The following is a 16,626-nucleotide window of genomic DNA, read 5'->3' as shown; positions in this document are numbered from 1 at the left end:
TTGATCACTCATGAGCCTGGGGGCCACGGTGGCTCCAGGAAGCTCACGCTGAAAAGGTGCATCTGAGCCCTGGGGCTGAACCCGAGAGGCCTGAGGACCACAGTGGAGGAGGGACCCAGGACAGGGCTGTGGGCTGGACATGAGTCTGGTGTGAATAAACCCCGGTTAACTAGGGGATGCCCATGTGGGGCTCCCGAGGGTGCTGGGCCCCGATCCGTCAGTCACAATTGCCTTCAATGAGTGGCCAGGATGAGGCTCTGGCCACGGCAAGGATCACACGGAGCCCAGTGAGTACTATCACAATTAACAGATTTATCAACCTGGGGCTGGGGCTGACCGAGGAGGTGGAGGCTGACAGAGGCTGGGGGACAACCACAGGCCAGGGAGAAAGAGGAGACAGAGGAAGCACCGAGGGTGACTACGTTGTCTTCCCTAGATCAATTTTCTTCTGGATGGCTCGTGCTGAGTGGTAGATGAGCGAATCGATGAGTCCAGCCACTGGGAGAGAGACAAGGGCTGGCACTGGCCCATTGGGGGCCTTGGCTTTTGACGCTGAGAGCCTTGTCACTTAACTGGCCAGGCCAGCATCTGCCCCTTCACCCCCAACCAAACCTGGGGCACCCAGGCTTTACCCTCCCCACCCCACAGCTCACAGACGCCGTGGGCCTCTTACCTGTGAACATGCCCCCAATGATGGCGCACACACCTGTCAGGAAGTGGGTGAAGGACCTGGTAGAAGGAGAGGGTGGGCTCAGCAGGCATCCTCCTCCCTCAGGCCCAGGCCCCCAGAGGCCGCTTTGCCCCCATCCTCACCTGTGCTTCTCCGTCAGCTTCACCATCATGGGCGAGAGCTCATAGAGGACGAAGACTCCGGGAAGGCCTTGGTCGCCCAACAGCCCATTGGCAACCTTCTCATGTCTGGTCACAGAGAACTGATTTGTCCTCAGTACCTGGGGTGGGAGGGGAGCCTGGGCCAGGGCTAGGGCTAGGACCTGGCTCCAGCCACCATCAGCCCCACCCCTGCTCCTTCCCCTTTCCTGTTGAGCCTTGGCCGTGTAGGGAGAGAACACAGCACCGTGCTAGTGGCCCGCACTGCAAGGCCTGGCCCGCCAGACCCCCTCTCCTAGTCTTGGCCTCAGCCTTCCCTTCCAGGTGCCAGCTCTTTATAGTTTACCTATCCTGGCAGCATTTGGTGGGTGTTCTCACGGGGGTCCAGGCTGAGAAGCAGCTCTCCAAAGATGCACCAAGGCTGAACTGACTTCCTCTGCCCTCAGCCCCTCGCATCCTGCCACTCTGCTGAGATGCTGCTCCACAGGCCAGGGCAGCCTTGGGAGTGGGTACACAGAGACTTGCCTTGCCTAACCCCCAGCCCAGGCAGACCACAGAGAACAGTGAGGCAGGCAGACGGTGGGCACCGGAGGAACGGATAGAAGCGGTGAGGGCAGCAGAAAGAGCAGGCGCTTTAAATCTGACAGCCCCAGGCCTGCACTCTGCCTGGGAGGGCAAATCCCTCACCCTCTCTGTGCCTCAGTCTTTTATTGGCCATGTGAGGACGAGGCAGCTTTCACTCCCCAGGCTGACGGAACAAAATGCAGGAACTCCAGTGCTTGGCACCGCGCAGGAGACTCTGGTAGGGAGCTCCCTGACTCACCTCTCCGTCCACCTTCATGTACACAGTGGGCACCACCTTCACAAAGTACTGGAACATCATGGAGGCTGAGGGGAAAACAAAGCACTGGGTGTGGGTGCCCGGCCGGCCTTCTGCGGCTGGGGGCTGCCTCCCGGGCTGGTACCTTGGGGCGCAGTGACATTGGTGTGGTCCAGGGGGTTCACAATGCCTGGATAGTCCTCCCCAAATGACAGGTGCTGGATGTAGTGGGTCATGTTGATCTGCAAACAACACCATCCAGAGCTCATCCAAAGCTCTGATGACAGTAGCAGACAGGGACACCTGGGTCCGTCTGCGGAGATGTGGGAGGAAGGGGAGGCTATGGTCCTAAGGGGACAACCTCCCCGAGATAAGAATCCCCCATTCCCTACCTAGAAACTCCTCCTTCCACAGCCTGCAAACTCCTGGGGTTCCAGATTTTTCTTTTTTTTTTTTTTTTTGAGACAAGGTCTCACTCTGTTGCCCAGGCTGGAGAGCAGTGGCATGATCTTGGCTCACTGCAGCCTCGCCTTATTCAAGCGATTCTCTTGCCTCAGCCTCCTGAGTAGCTGGGATTACAAGCATGAGCCACCATGCCTGGCCAGGTTCCAGATTTCTTAAAATACCAGCTTCACTTGTACGTTAGGCACACAGAGTAGCAGGTGCTGGCTTTGCCTGGAGGCCTAGGCTGGAGGCTGTGAACCCCCAGATGCACTCCCTTCCTGCTCCCTTGTGTATCAGACTCAGACACTAGAAGGATCTTTCCAAAAATGCACATCTGATTATGTCGTGATCCTGCTTAAAGAAGGCCAACAGCTTTCCACTGTTCTCATGAGAAAGACGTGATTCCTCAGCGTGGCCTCTGAGTCTGGTGTGGTCTGGTCCCTGCCGACTTCTCCAGCCTCACCCATCCACACCTGCCCCGCAGTTCCTTACAAGGGCCATGCTCCCGCCTGACCTTGCGCTGAGGCTCTGTCTGTCTAGGATGCTCTTATCCAACCCCAATCTTGCCCCTAGCCTGCTCAGAGTTCAGTTCAAAAGTCACTCTCGCTTAACCCTCAGGCTGGATCCCCATTCAGAACATGGTGTATTTTTCTATATGCACTACCCCATCCCAGGATGTTCCTACAAGGAAATGAAGGCAGCAACCAAGCCTCCCACCCCCACCTGCCCTCCATGGTTTCCATCTGGTACGTACGTTGTCAAGGCCAAAGCTCTGCAAGTCATGGACTAGGAGAGAAGGGAGAAGGCAAGGGAGAAGGCGTCATTAGTAGGAGCAGCACTGGCCTCCTCCTTCCTCTCCCTGGACTGCAAACCACCTGTCTTCTCTGACCCCTCATTCCTTCTCCAGCCTGGCACCTCCTGGTCCTGCTTAAGGACAGCCAGAAAGGGCAAGCCTTGGGCCTGTGTGAGAGTTCACGCCCTCCTCAGGAGTCATTAGAACAGACCCTGGTTCCTCCCTGACGTCCACAGGGAACTCTATGCCTTGACTACCACCATGGCCCTGCCTGCATCTCCGGAAACAAAACCCACTGACTATGGGCTCTCACTAACTAGAGCTGATGGCAAATCACTGAACCTCAAAGTGAGGTGGGATCTGAGAATGCCATCCACACTTTCCCTGCCTCCACCCTCAAAGCTCCCCAGAAGAAATCCCATGGGGACCCTGTACCAACTGTTCCAGAACAATTTATTCCTGCCCTCTAGCCTCAATCCCTCCTGCTACAAGGAACCATACTTCAAAGATACATCCCAGACCTTTGTACAGTCACCCAGCAGCCAGGTCAGAGGAGACCCAATCACAGCCCCATCCAACCTCCCCCCATTCTGGTAGGGCAGGCTGCCCCAGAAGTAGGGGTTTGGCCTCCGTGGGGGCAGGGCCACTTACTCTCCACAGCATGTACTGCAGCATGGGGGAGGGAGGAGAGAGAAGAAAGATTCAGAGCTTCACAATGAGAACTATGACAGCAAGATATGTTGCAGGAGGGAAGACTGGAACATTCAGCCTCAGCAACACAGTCTGGCCCCAGCTAACAAGCCTCCTTCTGGGCCTCTCCTCAAGAGTGAACTAATCTGGCCAGAGAGGAGCAAGATAGTGGCCTAGGAAGGACAAGAGGCCTAGAGCTCAAAGAGCCAAGTTCCTGACTGTGTGGCCTTGGGCAAATCACTTGCCCTTTCTGGGCCTCAGTGTTCTCCTTTGCAAAGGGCTGTCCTAAGGATCACGTGGGATCTAAGATGGAAAAATACTTGTAAACTTTACACTGTAAGAGATTATTACCCACCCTGGCCCCAATCAACAAGGATGTTAGAAACTCACTCCCAGGCCTCAATTCAGCCAGATCTCTGGCCTTGGGCAACTGTACCTTTGCATTTATACATCCTTCCAAATACAGAGCACCCCCGGCCCGGGGATCCACAAGTCTAACAGTCCCAGGCCAAGAGGCTGCCACTCTGGCTGTGTGTCTACTGAGTGCCCGCCAGACCTTGTGCCAACAGCTTGACACTGATCATCTTCCTACCCTCCCAGCAAGACCCTTTTCTCCCAGCTTCCTCCAGAGTGAAGAGGGGGTCCCAGAGCTCTGCAGGGTCCTCCAGCCCCCACACTGGCCCCTCCCCAACACAGCCCCACCCCCACAGATTGCCCTGAAGACCAGCAGAGCTACCCTCCAGGAGGCCCTTTCTTCCTGTTCACTTCAACCATTTTGAGAGGCCATCTTCATACCCTGGGCTCTGTCACTGTGCGGCTCTGTCCATCCTTTACTGTGACACCAACTCCCACCTTCCCCAGCCCTGCCTTCAACCCCTGGGTTCCTCTTCACTTTCTTGCTTCAGCCTGGCTCTTCCTTTCAGGCACTAACTCCCTGGCATCCCCTCAACGTGCGACTATCTTCTCTCCATACACAACCTCTTCCCTGGCCTAAAGAGAAGTCTTTTTTGCTCCTTACTGCCACTTCCAGATCACTTTCCCTTTATCTGCCTTAAAAATGCACAATGGCTCACATCTGTAATCCCAACATTTTGGGGGGCCAAGCGGGAGGATCACTTGAGCCCAGGAGCCTGGGCAACATGGCAAGACCCTGTCTCTGCAAAAAAAAAAAAAAAATTAGCCAGGCATGGTGGCATGTGCCTGTGGTCTCAGCTCCTTGAGAGGCTGAGGTGGGAGGATCTCGAGTCCAGGAGGTCAAGGCTGCAGTGAGCCAAGATTGTGCCATGGCACTCCAGCCTCAAAAAAAAAAAAAAAAAATCCCCAGCTTTGAAGCTCAGGGCAGAGCAGCCCTGCTTGTTTCAGTCACCTAGATATCGATATGGAACCTCCAGAACAGTTTTCCCATGCCATTTTTCAACAGCTTGGGCAACTGCCTGTCACTCTCTCCTGTACTACCTCTGTCACACTTTCTAGTGATTTCCATATCCACGTAGATGATCCTTCCAGTACCCGGGCCTCCCAGTTCCTGGACATCCTTTCCTCCCTGATCTTGTGCTCTGCCTACCTGAGCCACTTGCTCTGTTGGCCATTCCCTAAACTTTGTCATTAACAAAGCCCCTTCTGTGACTTCAATTTCAAGCAACTCATGCTCCACCAGCTTTCTAATTTCCTCCAGTTCCCCAATTCCAATAACTTGTTGACACTACACTCAGGACTTGTAGTCCCTTTTTCCTCCTGCCCCCTCACTGGCTTCCCCACATCCTGTCTTTCCTCCTTTCCTAGCTCATATGCTGTGGTCCAGAATCAAGGTGAGTTCTTTACATATTTGATTCCCTCACCTTTGCAGGCACCTGGCAACACCAAACCCCAGGCAATTGCAATGTTCTGTTGACTGAGTCCATTCCCACACAGACAACCACGCTGACCGCTCTCTTCACATTCACAGCCGCAGACTCCAGGGAGGCCCTAGTGCTGCATCAATCCTACTCAATCTCCCCAGTCCACGCACTCTTCCACCCCCAAGTGACCAGTCACATCTTTTCTTCTTTCAAATCTCCAACACCTCCTTCCCTCTCTCCTCATTCTCAACTGAGGACCTTCCTTCCTACAACATGGAGAAGACGGGAAGACTCAGAAGAGACTCTCCATGTACTTCTGCCACCCCAGCTACCACCCTACCTGTACCTACAGAGCCTGCCCTTCCTCCTGGTGCTAAGTTTGGACTTTCCACATGTGTAAGGCACTAGATTCTGTCTTCTTTCTCCTTCTCCAGGACTTCACTCCGGTCACTGTCTCGTCTCTGGAGCATCACTTATGCTCTTTAGTCGATAATTTCCAACAGCATATTAACATTCTGCTACATCACCCTCCTTAGAAAAGCCTCCCTCGACTCCACATTTCCCTCTAGCTTCAGCTCATGCTCTCTCCTCCCCTAGGCAATTTCCACTATAGAGCTGTCAATACTCGCTCCAACTCCTCCCCCATTCCCTCCCGAACCCACTCTAGGGTGGTCCTATCACACCCTTAAATGACTCAGTCAAGGCTATAAGTGACTGTTGCATGTACATGCCATGGTCAATTCCCGCTCGACATCCAGAAGCATCTGATGTGGTATTTGAAACACCCGTCCGTGGCTGGCAGGATGCCACACTCCCGGCTTACACTCCTCCTCTAGTCTCCCCTACCAATTCCCCCTGTCACCCTTGGCCTCTAATGTGGGAGGCCTGGCACCCAGCCCTTTGAGCTTCCCTTCTTCTCCATCTGCCCTCACCTCCAGGGTGATTTCATCCAGTCCCACAGCTCTATACACATGCTGATGATGCCAACATCTGCATCTCCAGGCAAGTCCTCTCCCTGAACTCCAGGCTTGAATGGAAAACTTACTTGACACCTTGGGTGTCTAGAAGGACACCCAGATGCTATTGGTCTGAACACGTCAAAAGCCGAATACCAGCTGTACGATCCCATTTCCGAACATCTAAACCTGCCCTGAGTCTCCCTCATCTTGCTAAATGGCAACTCCATCCTTTTTTTTTTTTTTTAATGGAGATGGAATCTCACTCTGTCGCTCAGGCTGGAGTGAAATGGCACGATCTCGGCTCCCTGCAACCTCCGCCTCCTGGGTTCAAGCAATTCTCCTACCTCAGCCTCCCGAGTAGCTGGGACTACAGGCGCACGCCACCACGCCCGACTGATTTTTTGCATTTTTTAGTAGAGACAAGGTTTCATCATGTTGCCCAGGCTGGTCTCAAACTCCTCAGCTCAGGCAATCCACCTGCCTTGGCCTCCCAAAGTGCTAGGATTACAGGCAACTCCATCCTTCTTACTACTCAGGTACAAAACTTTGGAGGCATCCTTGACTCCTTTTTCCTTTATCCCTCATGCCCATCAGGAACTCTTCTCAGCTCTACCTTCAAAATACATCCAGAAGCCAGTCACTTCCCACCACTTCCACTGCCACTCTGGGCCGTGCCCCACCATCTTTTGCCTGGATTGATCACTGCAACCGCCTCCTAATGGGCCTCTCTGATTCTGTCCTTTCCCCTGCCCAGTCTTGTCCACAGAGCAGCCGGAGAGCTTTTAAGTCAGATCATGCCTCATCTTCTTCAGAGCCCTACAATGGCTTCTCATCTCATGCAGAGTAAAGGCCCGAGTCCCTACAATGCCCCTGCAAGCCCTGCATGATATGGCCCTGTGACCTCTCTTTATTTATTATTATTTTTTGAAATGGAGTCTCACTCTGTTACCCAGGCTGGAGTACAATGGCGCAATTTCAGCTCACTGCAACCTCCACCTCCCAGGTTCAAGAGATTCTCGTGCCTCAGCCTCCCGAGTAGCTGGGATTACAGGCGTGTGCCACCACACCCAGCTAATTTTTGTATTTTTAGTAGAGACAGGGTTTCACCATGTTGGCCAGGCTGGTCTTGAACTCCTGACCTCAGGTGATCCACCCGCCTTGGCCTCCCAAAGTGCTGGGATTACAGGTATGAGCCACTGCACCCGGCCTCTCTCACTTCATTTCTAAGCATGCTCCTCTGCTCCAGCCACCCTAACCTTCTTACTGTATCTTGAACTTGCCAAGCACATTCTAGCCTTAGGAATTTGCATTTACTGTTCTCTCTGCTTGTAACACTTCCTCCCCAGACATCCACATGGCTGGCTCCCTCACTGTCTTCAGGTCTTTGCTAAAATATTACCTCATCAAAGAGTTTGTCCCTGACCTCCATATTTAAAATAGGACCCTCACTGCCCTACCCTAGCCCCTCCCCATTACCACCTTTATCCTGCCTTGTTTTGGTCCATATGACTTAACAGCATCTGATATACCATATACAGATGCTCCCTGACCTACACTGGGGTTACGTCCCAATAAACCCATTGCAAGTTGAAAATATTGTAAGTCGGCCAGGTGCGGTGGCTCATCCCTGTAATCCTAGCACTTTGGGAGGCCGAGGCGGGCAGATCACTTGAGGTCAGGAGTTCAAGACCAGCCTGGCCAACATAATGAAACCCCATCTCTACTAAAAATACAAAACTTAGCTGGGCGTGGTGGCACGCACCTGTACACTCAGCTACTCAAGAGGCTGAGGTAGGAGAATCACTTGAACCCAGGAGGTGGAGGTTGCAGTGAGTCAAGATCACGCCACTGCACTCCAGCCTGGGCGACAGAGTGAGACTCTGTCTCAAAAAAGAAAAAGAAAATATCGTTAAGTGAAAAATGCATGTAATACCCATCATGAAGTTAAAAATTGCAAGCTGAACCATTGTTAATTGGGGACTATTTATATTTTATATACTTATTGTCTATTTCTTTACTAGAATGTTCTGAGGGCACAGACTGTTCACTACTGTACCCTTAGCAACTAGACTAGTAGGTGATTACTAAATATTTTGTGAATGCATGAATGAACAAATGAATGAGAATAAATCTCATTTGTTCACCCCAACAGCCCTGTGAGTGGGTACTATTATCATCATCCCCATTTTACAGAAGAAGCAACTAAATAGGGCCCAAATATGACATAGCTCAGGTGTGGCAGAACCTGTGCTCCAACCTAGCTCTGCTTCTCCCAAAGCCTCATGCACAGGTCATCGTCGGACACGGGGCGGGGGCTACTATTTCAACAAGCACCTACCACAAGCCAGGCTCCGTGCTATCATCTTTAACCTGCACACACACCCTGTGAGATAAGTGCCCTCATCACCATTTTATAAAGTAGAAAACAGGAGTCAAAAAGATTAAGAAACCTTCTCAAAGTCACACAGCCAGTAAGGTCTGAAACTGGTATCTGAATGCAGGCAGTCTGGCTCCTCGGCCTGTGCTCTTAGCCACTGTGCCAAACTGCTGCCCTGAGATGAAGGCCTGCTCTGGCCAAATGGTTGCCCAAGACAAATGAGCAGCAGGCAGAAGAGGACCACTCAAGCTCACCAAGAAGGTGGCCAGCATCTAAATCTCCCCAGCTAGTGCAGATCACTCACCGTGCACATGGGACTGCTGGAAGCTCTTCCCAGGGGCAAAGTGGAAGTTTCCGGCCACCTGTAAGGAACATTCTCTCTCATTCACTGGCTGTGTCCTCCTTTTGCCTACTCAGGGCCTGAGTGGGCCCTCGGTTCCCAGTGGAGCTTGCCCAGCCCAGCTGGCCCTATCTTGTCTTGATTCCTCCTGATACCTTATTGACTTCCAAGAAGCCATACACCTGGCAGCCTTCATTCTTCTGCTCCTGCATCTTCTGGCTGAAGCCCTCTCGCCGGCACTGCTCAATAGTATCTGGGTTCTTGAAGGCCCAGCCTCGACGGCGATATGCCTCCCGCACATCTTCACAGGTGTTACAGCACCTGTAGGGCAGGGAGTGATGGTGAGAGTGTTAAAGAGGCATAAGTCCAGTGCTGGCATCTGGGGAAATAGAGCCCGAGCAGCTCTGCCTGCTAATGAAGGCTCTGCTAGCCTCATCCCTGACCACCAAACATTCTCCAAATGTGTTTCCTCAGTGGCAGAAGGACTGTTTTCTTTTTTTAATTTTTAAAATTTTTTTAGAGATAGGGTCTTGCTATGTTGCCCAGGCTGGTCTCAAACTCCTGAGCTCAAGTGATTCACCTACCTCGGCCTCTCAAAGTGCTACGGATTACATGTGTAAGCCATTGTGCCCAGACTAGGACTGTGAAAAATACATATTCCCATTCTGTTTGAGGCGATGACAAGTTTTAGGACAGAGAGTGGTGACTGCATGACACTGTGAAGATACCTAATGCCACTGAGTTGCACACTTAAAAATGGTTAAAATGGTAAATTTTATGTCACATATTTTTCCACAATAAAAAAAAATTTAAGTACACATTCCCAGGCCCCACTCCAGACCTGCTGAATCAGTCTTGCAGAAGTCAGGGTCTGGGAAACAGCAGCAGTTATCAGATACTGAGGGTCTAATAATCTGGGCTGGGCCTTCCACCTCAGTGCTTTACACACAGTATACAGCTAATCCATATGTGACTCTTACGAGAAGATGTTATTATCATCCCTCTTCACATAGAGAGGTTACATGGCTTGGCCCAAGGAGACAGGGGTAGAACCCAGGTAACTGGACTCCAGAGACCACCTCTGAACCATTTCTCTAGGTGGAAGAGCAGAGACCACTTCAGCTTCATCTCTAGGTCTGCAGCTCCCAGATAGGGCCTGGTTACAAAGCCTCAGTCACTTGCACCAGGATCAATGACAGAGGCACATACCCCGCCCACTCTAGATTCTTGGTCTGACCTCCCCACCTGCCACAGTCTGACTGAGGCTGAGGCTGACTGATAGATGGCGCCCGATGGGAACCCTGCTCCCGCTCCCCTCCAGCTCACTTGATATCTTCTGCCTCAGCACCATAGCAGCTCTCACAGCGATCAGGGTCCAGGGAGTCAGGGTCAAACACCGTCACCTCGACTTTCCCAAGCTCTAAGGGGAGGGGAGAAGCAGAGGCATCAGCTGGGGCCAGACACAGTGAAATCGGTGGCCCCAGTCTGCACAAGCCCTTTGCTTAGGGATAATAAAAGTTATAATAACTAATATTCATATAGTACATGCTACGGGTCAGGCATTAAGCACTTCTACACACATATCAATTCTTTTAATAAAAGAAACAGTAAGAAAACAGTCAACAGTAAATACTGAACATTAGCTGTGTACAGATCACTGTACTTCACAACCATCATCTCATTTCATCCCCACAATGACTCTTTGAGGGTGGCGGTAATTATCCCTGTTTTATTGAGAAGATGTTGAGGCTCACTGATGAGAAGTGACTTTGCCCAATGCAACCGAGGAAACAGATTTCAGCTAATTCCAACGTGTATGCCACTAACCTCTTGCCATGGTGCTTCTCCTCACACCTCTCCCTCTGCACCGGCTCCTTGCCTCACTCTAGTCACCCCATCATAACTGGTGATTTCAATAATGAATACTGACCTCCCAACTCATGATAATCTTTTGATTTTGCCATCTCACCTCAGCTACCCATTTTCATACTCATACCTAGATCCTGTCACTGCCAATAACTGCAAATCTTCCAAAATTCAACTTCAAGTGTCTGAGTCTTCAACTACTTACCCTTATTTTCCAAGTTCACTATTTAGTACCCGAAATCCACCAATTCTTTGACACTGCTGACACTATCACGTCCTCACTTCCCTTCTGAAATCCCATGGTCCACTGTAATTATTCTCTTGCACATAACCACAACTCCCTGTTCCTGTCGTCTTTCATTTACAAATCCAGCAAAACCCACACCCTGGTTCCATTCAACTCTCTGTACCTACTTCTTTCCTGAAGCTCCCTTAGGACTGCCTGGCAATTCCACTTCATTTCTCTAATCAGTTCACTCTCCCACCCTCTAAGGTGACTTAGACCTTCTCCTCTCTCCTTAGGCTCCCAAAACCCCCTCCTCTTTCTTCACTTAGCTAATGTCCTTGCTTTCAATTTCCACTAAGAAAAGAGAAGCAACAGAACTTCACTTGCTCTCACCACCAAACCCACCATCTCACCACTTTCTCCTTCAGATCCCACTCCATTTCTCAGCTCTCCCTTACAGTGAAACTCCCAAGTCACCTATAGGTAATGTCTCCACTTCCTTTATTGCTCTTTGATCCGATTTTCATCCTCAACAGTATCAAAATTGTTCCTTTCAAAGTCTCCAGGAATCTCTTTGTTGCTAATTTCAATGGTCAATTCTCACTCTTCATTTTACTGGACTATCAGTAGCTTCTGATACAACTGCTCACTCTCTCTTCTTGAAACTCTCTCCACTTGGCTTTTGGGACACCTCTTTGGTTCTTCTACGTCAATGGCTAATCCGTCTCAATCTTCCTTCCTGTCCTGACTTTTAAATATTGGAGATACCCAGGGTACAGGCCGTAGACCTATCCTCTACCTACATTGACTCCCTAGGTTTTCTTAGTCCAGTTGTTTAAACTACCCTGTACCTGCTGATAACTCCTCTAAATTCTAGACTGGTACATCTAATTGCCTCTTAATATCACCAGAGTATAAAATAGGAACCCCAAATTTAACATACCCCAAACCTGAGATTCCTCTTTCCTGCAAATCCTGACCTTACTCTGTGGAAGCTAGTTTCCAAGATGTCCTCAATGATCCCCACTTCCTAGTATTCACACCCTTATGTAGTCCTCTCCCACAATGAGTAAGGCTGACCTGTGTAAGCACTAGTATATTGCAGAAATGATGGTGTACAACTTCTGAGGCTGGGTCATAAAAAAGGTTACACGTTTTTTTGTTGTTGTTGTTGAGACGGAGTTTCACTCTTGTTGCCCAAGCTGGAGTGCAGTGGCGTGATCTCAGCTCACTGCAACCTCTGCCTCTCTGGTTCAAGTGATTCTCCTGCCTCAGCCTCCTGAGTAGCTAGGATTACAGGTGCCCACCACCACACCTGGCTAATTTTTTTTTTTTTATTTTTTTTATTTTTTAGTAGAGATGGGGGTTTTACCATGTTGGCCAGGCTGGTCTTGAACTCCTGACTTCAGGTGATCCAACTGCCTCAGCCTCCAAAAGTGCTGGGACTACAGGCGTGAGCCACCATGCCCGGCCAAAGGTTATGGTTTCTACTTTGTTCTCTCAGCTCACTTGCAAGATCCAAGTGGGGGAAGCCAGTTGCCGTGATATAAGGACACACAAGCAGCCCTACTGAGAGGCCCATGTGGTGAGGCACTGAGGCATCCTGCCAACAGCCCTATGAGTGGTGAGCCCTTTAAAAGCAGATCCCCTGCTGGGCGTGGTGGCCCATGCCTGTAATCCCAACACTTTGGGGGCCAAGGCAGGTGGATCACCTGAGGTGAGGAGTTTGAGACCAGCCTGGCCACGATGATGAAACCCTGTCTCTACCAAAAATACAAAAATTAGCCGGGTGTGGTGGCAGGCGCCTGTAATCCCAGCTACTCAGAAGGCTGAGGCAGGTGAATCACTTGAAGCCGGGAGGCAGAGGTTGCAGTGAGCTGAAATCGCACCATTGCACTCCAGCCTGGGTGACAGAGCGTGACTCTCAAAAAAAAAAAAAAAAAAGTAGATCCCCGCGAGGCACCAGCCCTTCTGCCACAGCTGCCATTGGAGAGCAGCAGCCATGGCTCTGTGCTACCCACTATGGCCGTGTGCCTTCACAAGGGCCACAAGATGACCAAGAACATGAGCAAGCCCAGGCACAGCTGCCGCCGCGGGCGCCTGACCAAACACACCAAATTCATGTGGGACATGATTCGAGAGGTGTGTGGTTTCGCCCCGTATGAGCGGCACGCCATGGTGTTACTCAAGGTCTCCAAGGACAAACGGGCCCTCAAGTTCATCAAGAAAAGAGTGGGGACACACATCTGCACTAAGAGGAGGCAGGAGGAGCTGAGCAATGTCCCAGCCATCATGAGGAAAGCTGATGCCAAGAAAGACTGAGCCCCCTGTCCTGCCCTCTCTCTGAAATAAAGAACACCTTGACGAAAAAAAAATAAATTTAAACAACAAATAAGTAGGCCAGGCACAGTGGCTCATGCCTGTAATCCCAGCACTTTGGAAGGCTGAGGCGGGTGGATCACGAGGTCAAGAGATCAAGACCATCTGGCCCAACAAGGTGCAACCCCGTCTCTACTAAAAATACAAAAAATTAGCTGGGCATGGTGGCACAGGCCTGTAATCCCAGCTACTCGGGAGGTTGAGGCAGGAGAATCACTTGAACCTGGGAGGCGGAGGTTGCAGTGAGCCAAGATCGCGCCACGGCACTCCAGCCTGGGCGACAGAGTGAGACTGTCTCAAGATAGACAGATAGATAGATAGATAGATACATAGATAGATAGATAGATAGATAGTAGATTCTGCAGTGCCCCATCAATCCTTAGATGACTGCAACCTCGTGAGATACCCTAATCCCGAATCACCCAAACAAGCCACTCCTAAATTCCTGACCCAGGGAAACTGAAAAAACACATTTTTATTGTATCAAACTACTAACTTTTGGAGTACTTTGTTACACAGCAGTGGATATCCAATAGCCACTCCTCCCTCCCACCAAAAAAACCTTCTCCTCCAGTCATCTCCATCTCAAGTCATTCATTTGCTCAGGCTGAAAGCGTTGGAATCAACAACCATGACTTTGCTCTCCTCCACTCCACATCCAGTCCTATAGCATATTATGTTGGTTCCACTGGTGTCCTGCATTAATCTGCTGAAACAACGAATGATAAAACTCCCCACCAGAGTAATCTCTAAGGTGTTAGAAATCCCAGCTTTGAGGACAGTTTTGCTGTGGTGGGAAACTGAGTTAACGGAGGCATTGGGAAGCCACCAAGATAAAGGAAAGGAAGGTAAAAGTGGGTACCCACTCTGTACCAGGCATTTTACACATATGACTTCATTTGATCTTACAATTCCATGTGGTTGGTACTACTGTTTTATCACCACTTTCTAGCTGAAGCTCACAGACTGCAGGAGACAAAGCTAGATGTGAACCCAGGCAATCTGACTTGAGAACCTAAATTCTCATTAAACCACCTGCATTCCAAAGGGGAAGAGCATTAAGGGCTGAATTAAGCCAATGGGCTGGGAAAGCAAACACTCAGAGAAGCCTGGGTCCATCTAGACAGTTCTACCAAGGCAAGAGCACATAAGACCTATCTTCAAACCTCTGGTATTCAAACTACCATCTGCAGGTATTGAGGACCTCTGAGAATAATAGCCAGGTAGATTACCTGACTCGATATGTATAGAGGATTTTAGCTCACTCTGACTCTTACTAGCTGGGGGACCCTAGGCAAGTCACTTGACTTCTCTAGCTCTTAGTTGTTTAATGTATCACTATGCCTGTCACAGTTCACTTGCTAGCAGATAGGCTTGGGTACGTCCAGCTTTGGGATCTGAGACCCGGCCCCCTCCCCTGGTTACCATGCCGCTCAGCCTCTGAGCTCACGGGGATGCCATCTTTATCTAGTCGTTGCTTGAACAGGTTGTGTTCCACATCCAGCTGCTGTTCTCCGGCCACATCCATGGCATCAATACTCAGATCTGGAAGCACGAAAATCAGGCTAAGGTACTGGGACCCTAGTGACAAGGGGATGTGGGTTTTGGAGGGGAAGGGGATACTGGGCCTGTCTTGGGGCAGAACGGGATTAGGAAAAGGAGGTTGTCCTGGGGTCCAGTCCAGAACCTAAGGGTGGAGGTGTGAATCTGGCAGCCCACATGAGAACCCTGGGTCTCTCCAGTCCCACCCATGGTGAGGTACTCACAGGCACAAGGCATGTGCGGAAAAAGTACATCGATGTTGATCTTCAGTTTATCTCCCCGCGATTTGTCCACGTAGAGCTCAGGATGCACCTGGGGCAGCGCTACCTCAGTAAGACTTGGCCCCAAACCTCTCCTTCCCCACTCCCACCCCTAAAGGTCCTACTCCTAGAATGCAAAGCCCCGCCCACGCACTAAGCCCCGCCCCTTACCTCCGTGGTGAGGTAATACTGCAGCTCGGACAGGAACAGTAGCAGCATGAGAAGGCCACTGACAATGGTCACTGCAGGACAAGGGGCGAGGGTCAGAATGGCCTCGAATCCGCTCCCTCAGACACCGGCAGGCCAGTCAGAGTCCAGGAGCCCGGGCTAAGCTCTAGGACGCCCCCCTCCACGCGACCCCGGCCCCGCTGCGGCCTACCGGTGGCGCCCCCGCAGGTCTTGACCCGGAAGTCCTCCAAAGTCTTGGGGTAGGCATCGAACTGCTTCAGCTTCCCCAGCGCCTCCATGGGGACCGGCCGGAAAGGGGACGCCAGCCGGCCCGCCCCTACAGACTCCCTCTTCCGGCCTGGAGCCACGCCCCCCCCCCCTTTTTCTTCACGCAGGCGCAGCAAACCGCACGCTTGGCCCCACCTTTAGCCGCGTTCTCTTACAGGCGGCCCCGCCCAACGATGCTGCCACGCCCCCTTGCGCGGGTAATTGAGTTTGGAAGCTACTGCCCGGGCCCCCGCTGTCCGGGGCGGGTTTTTTGAGGACCGGGGTGCGAGGAGTTCTCTGCGGGGTTAGAAACGCTAATAGCACCGTTCGTGTGCCTTGTGCTCGGAACTGCACCAGGTGTTTAAGACTCTTGGAACATCTTGGAATATCCTGGAACAGTGGTTTTTCGAGTGTACCGGACCGGCCGCATCATTATCAACTGATTACCTATTAGAAATGCAAATAATTGATTCCCACCTACTGAAGCCGAAACGCTAGGAATGGCATCCGGATGATTCTGATGTAAAGTAAGGGTGTCCGCCCTGAAAGCAGGTGACTTATCTCCGTTTTCCAAAGAGCAAACTGTGACCTGGAGAAGTTAAATAACTTGCCCAAGATCACAGCCAATTAATAGCAGGACCTGCTTCCAGCCCAGTTCTTCTGGACCTCAAAGTACTCTGGGAATCAGGGTCTTTTGGGTTGATTTTACCTAAACAGCGTCCCAGTGCTTCTCCTGAGCGCTGCTTTCTGAATATTACCCTAAATTGCTCTCCAGGCCCTGGGATCCTCACGGACACGCTCTATCCCTCCAGGTTTAGACTCAAGTGAT

General features: G+C 51.2%; 1 protein-coding gene and 1 pseudogene across 2 annotated transcripts; one reads left to right on the top strand and one right to left on the bottom strand.

The window, feature by feature from the left end:
- Nucleotides 1–292: 292 nt before the first annotated feature.
- ERGIC3 (ERGIC and golgi 3) lies at nucleotides 293–15,969 on the bottom strand. Of its 2 annotated transcripts, XM_003953715.6 has the most exons (14): nucleotides 15,742–15,915; nucleotides 15,534–15,604; nucleotides 15,327–15,414; nucleotides 14,986–15,105; nucleotides 10,416–10,509; nucleotides 9,245–9,410; nucleotides 9,054–9,111; nucleotides 3,537–3,551; nucleotides 2,847–2,878; nucleotides 1,794–1,890; nucleotides 1,652–1,716; nucleotides 814–950; nucleotides 674–729; nucleotides 293–498 (listed from the first exon to the last, which is right to left on the bottom strand). In XM_003953715.6, the coding sequence occupies exons 1-14, from the start codon at nucleotides 15,827–15,829 to the stop codon at nucleotides 419–421; spliced, it is 1,167 nt and encodes a 388-aa protein (XP_003953764.1). In that variant the 5' UTR covers nucleotides 15,830–15,915; the 3' UTR covers nucleotides 293–418. The 2 variants fall into 2 exon arrangements, with proteins under 2 accessions (XP_003953764.1, XP_003316930.1); XM_003316882.7 differs by lacking the exon at nucleotides 3,537–3,551 and having other exon boundaries at nucleotides 15,742–15,969.
- Nucleotides 13,184–13,578, top strand: LOC745729 (large ribosomal subunit protein eL36-like; annotated as a pseudogene).
- Nucleotides 15,970–16,626: the final 657 nt, after the last annotated feature.

The sequence above is a fragment of the Pan troglodytes genome, chromosome 21 (assembly GCF_028858775.2).
Source record: "Pan troglodytes isolate AG18354 chromosome 21, NHGRI_mPanTro3-v2.0_pri, whole genome shotgun sequence".
NCBI lineage: Eukaryota > Metazoa > Chordata > Mammalia > Primates > Hominidae > Pan > Pan troglodytes.
Note: the sequence above shows the minus strand (reverse complement) of the source record. Positions and strands in the feature narration are given on the sequence as shown.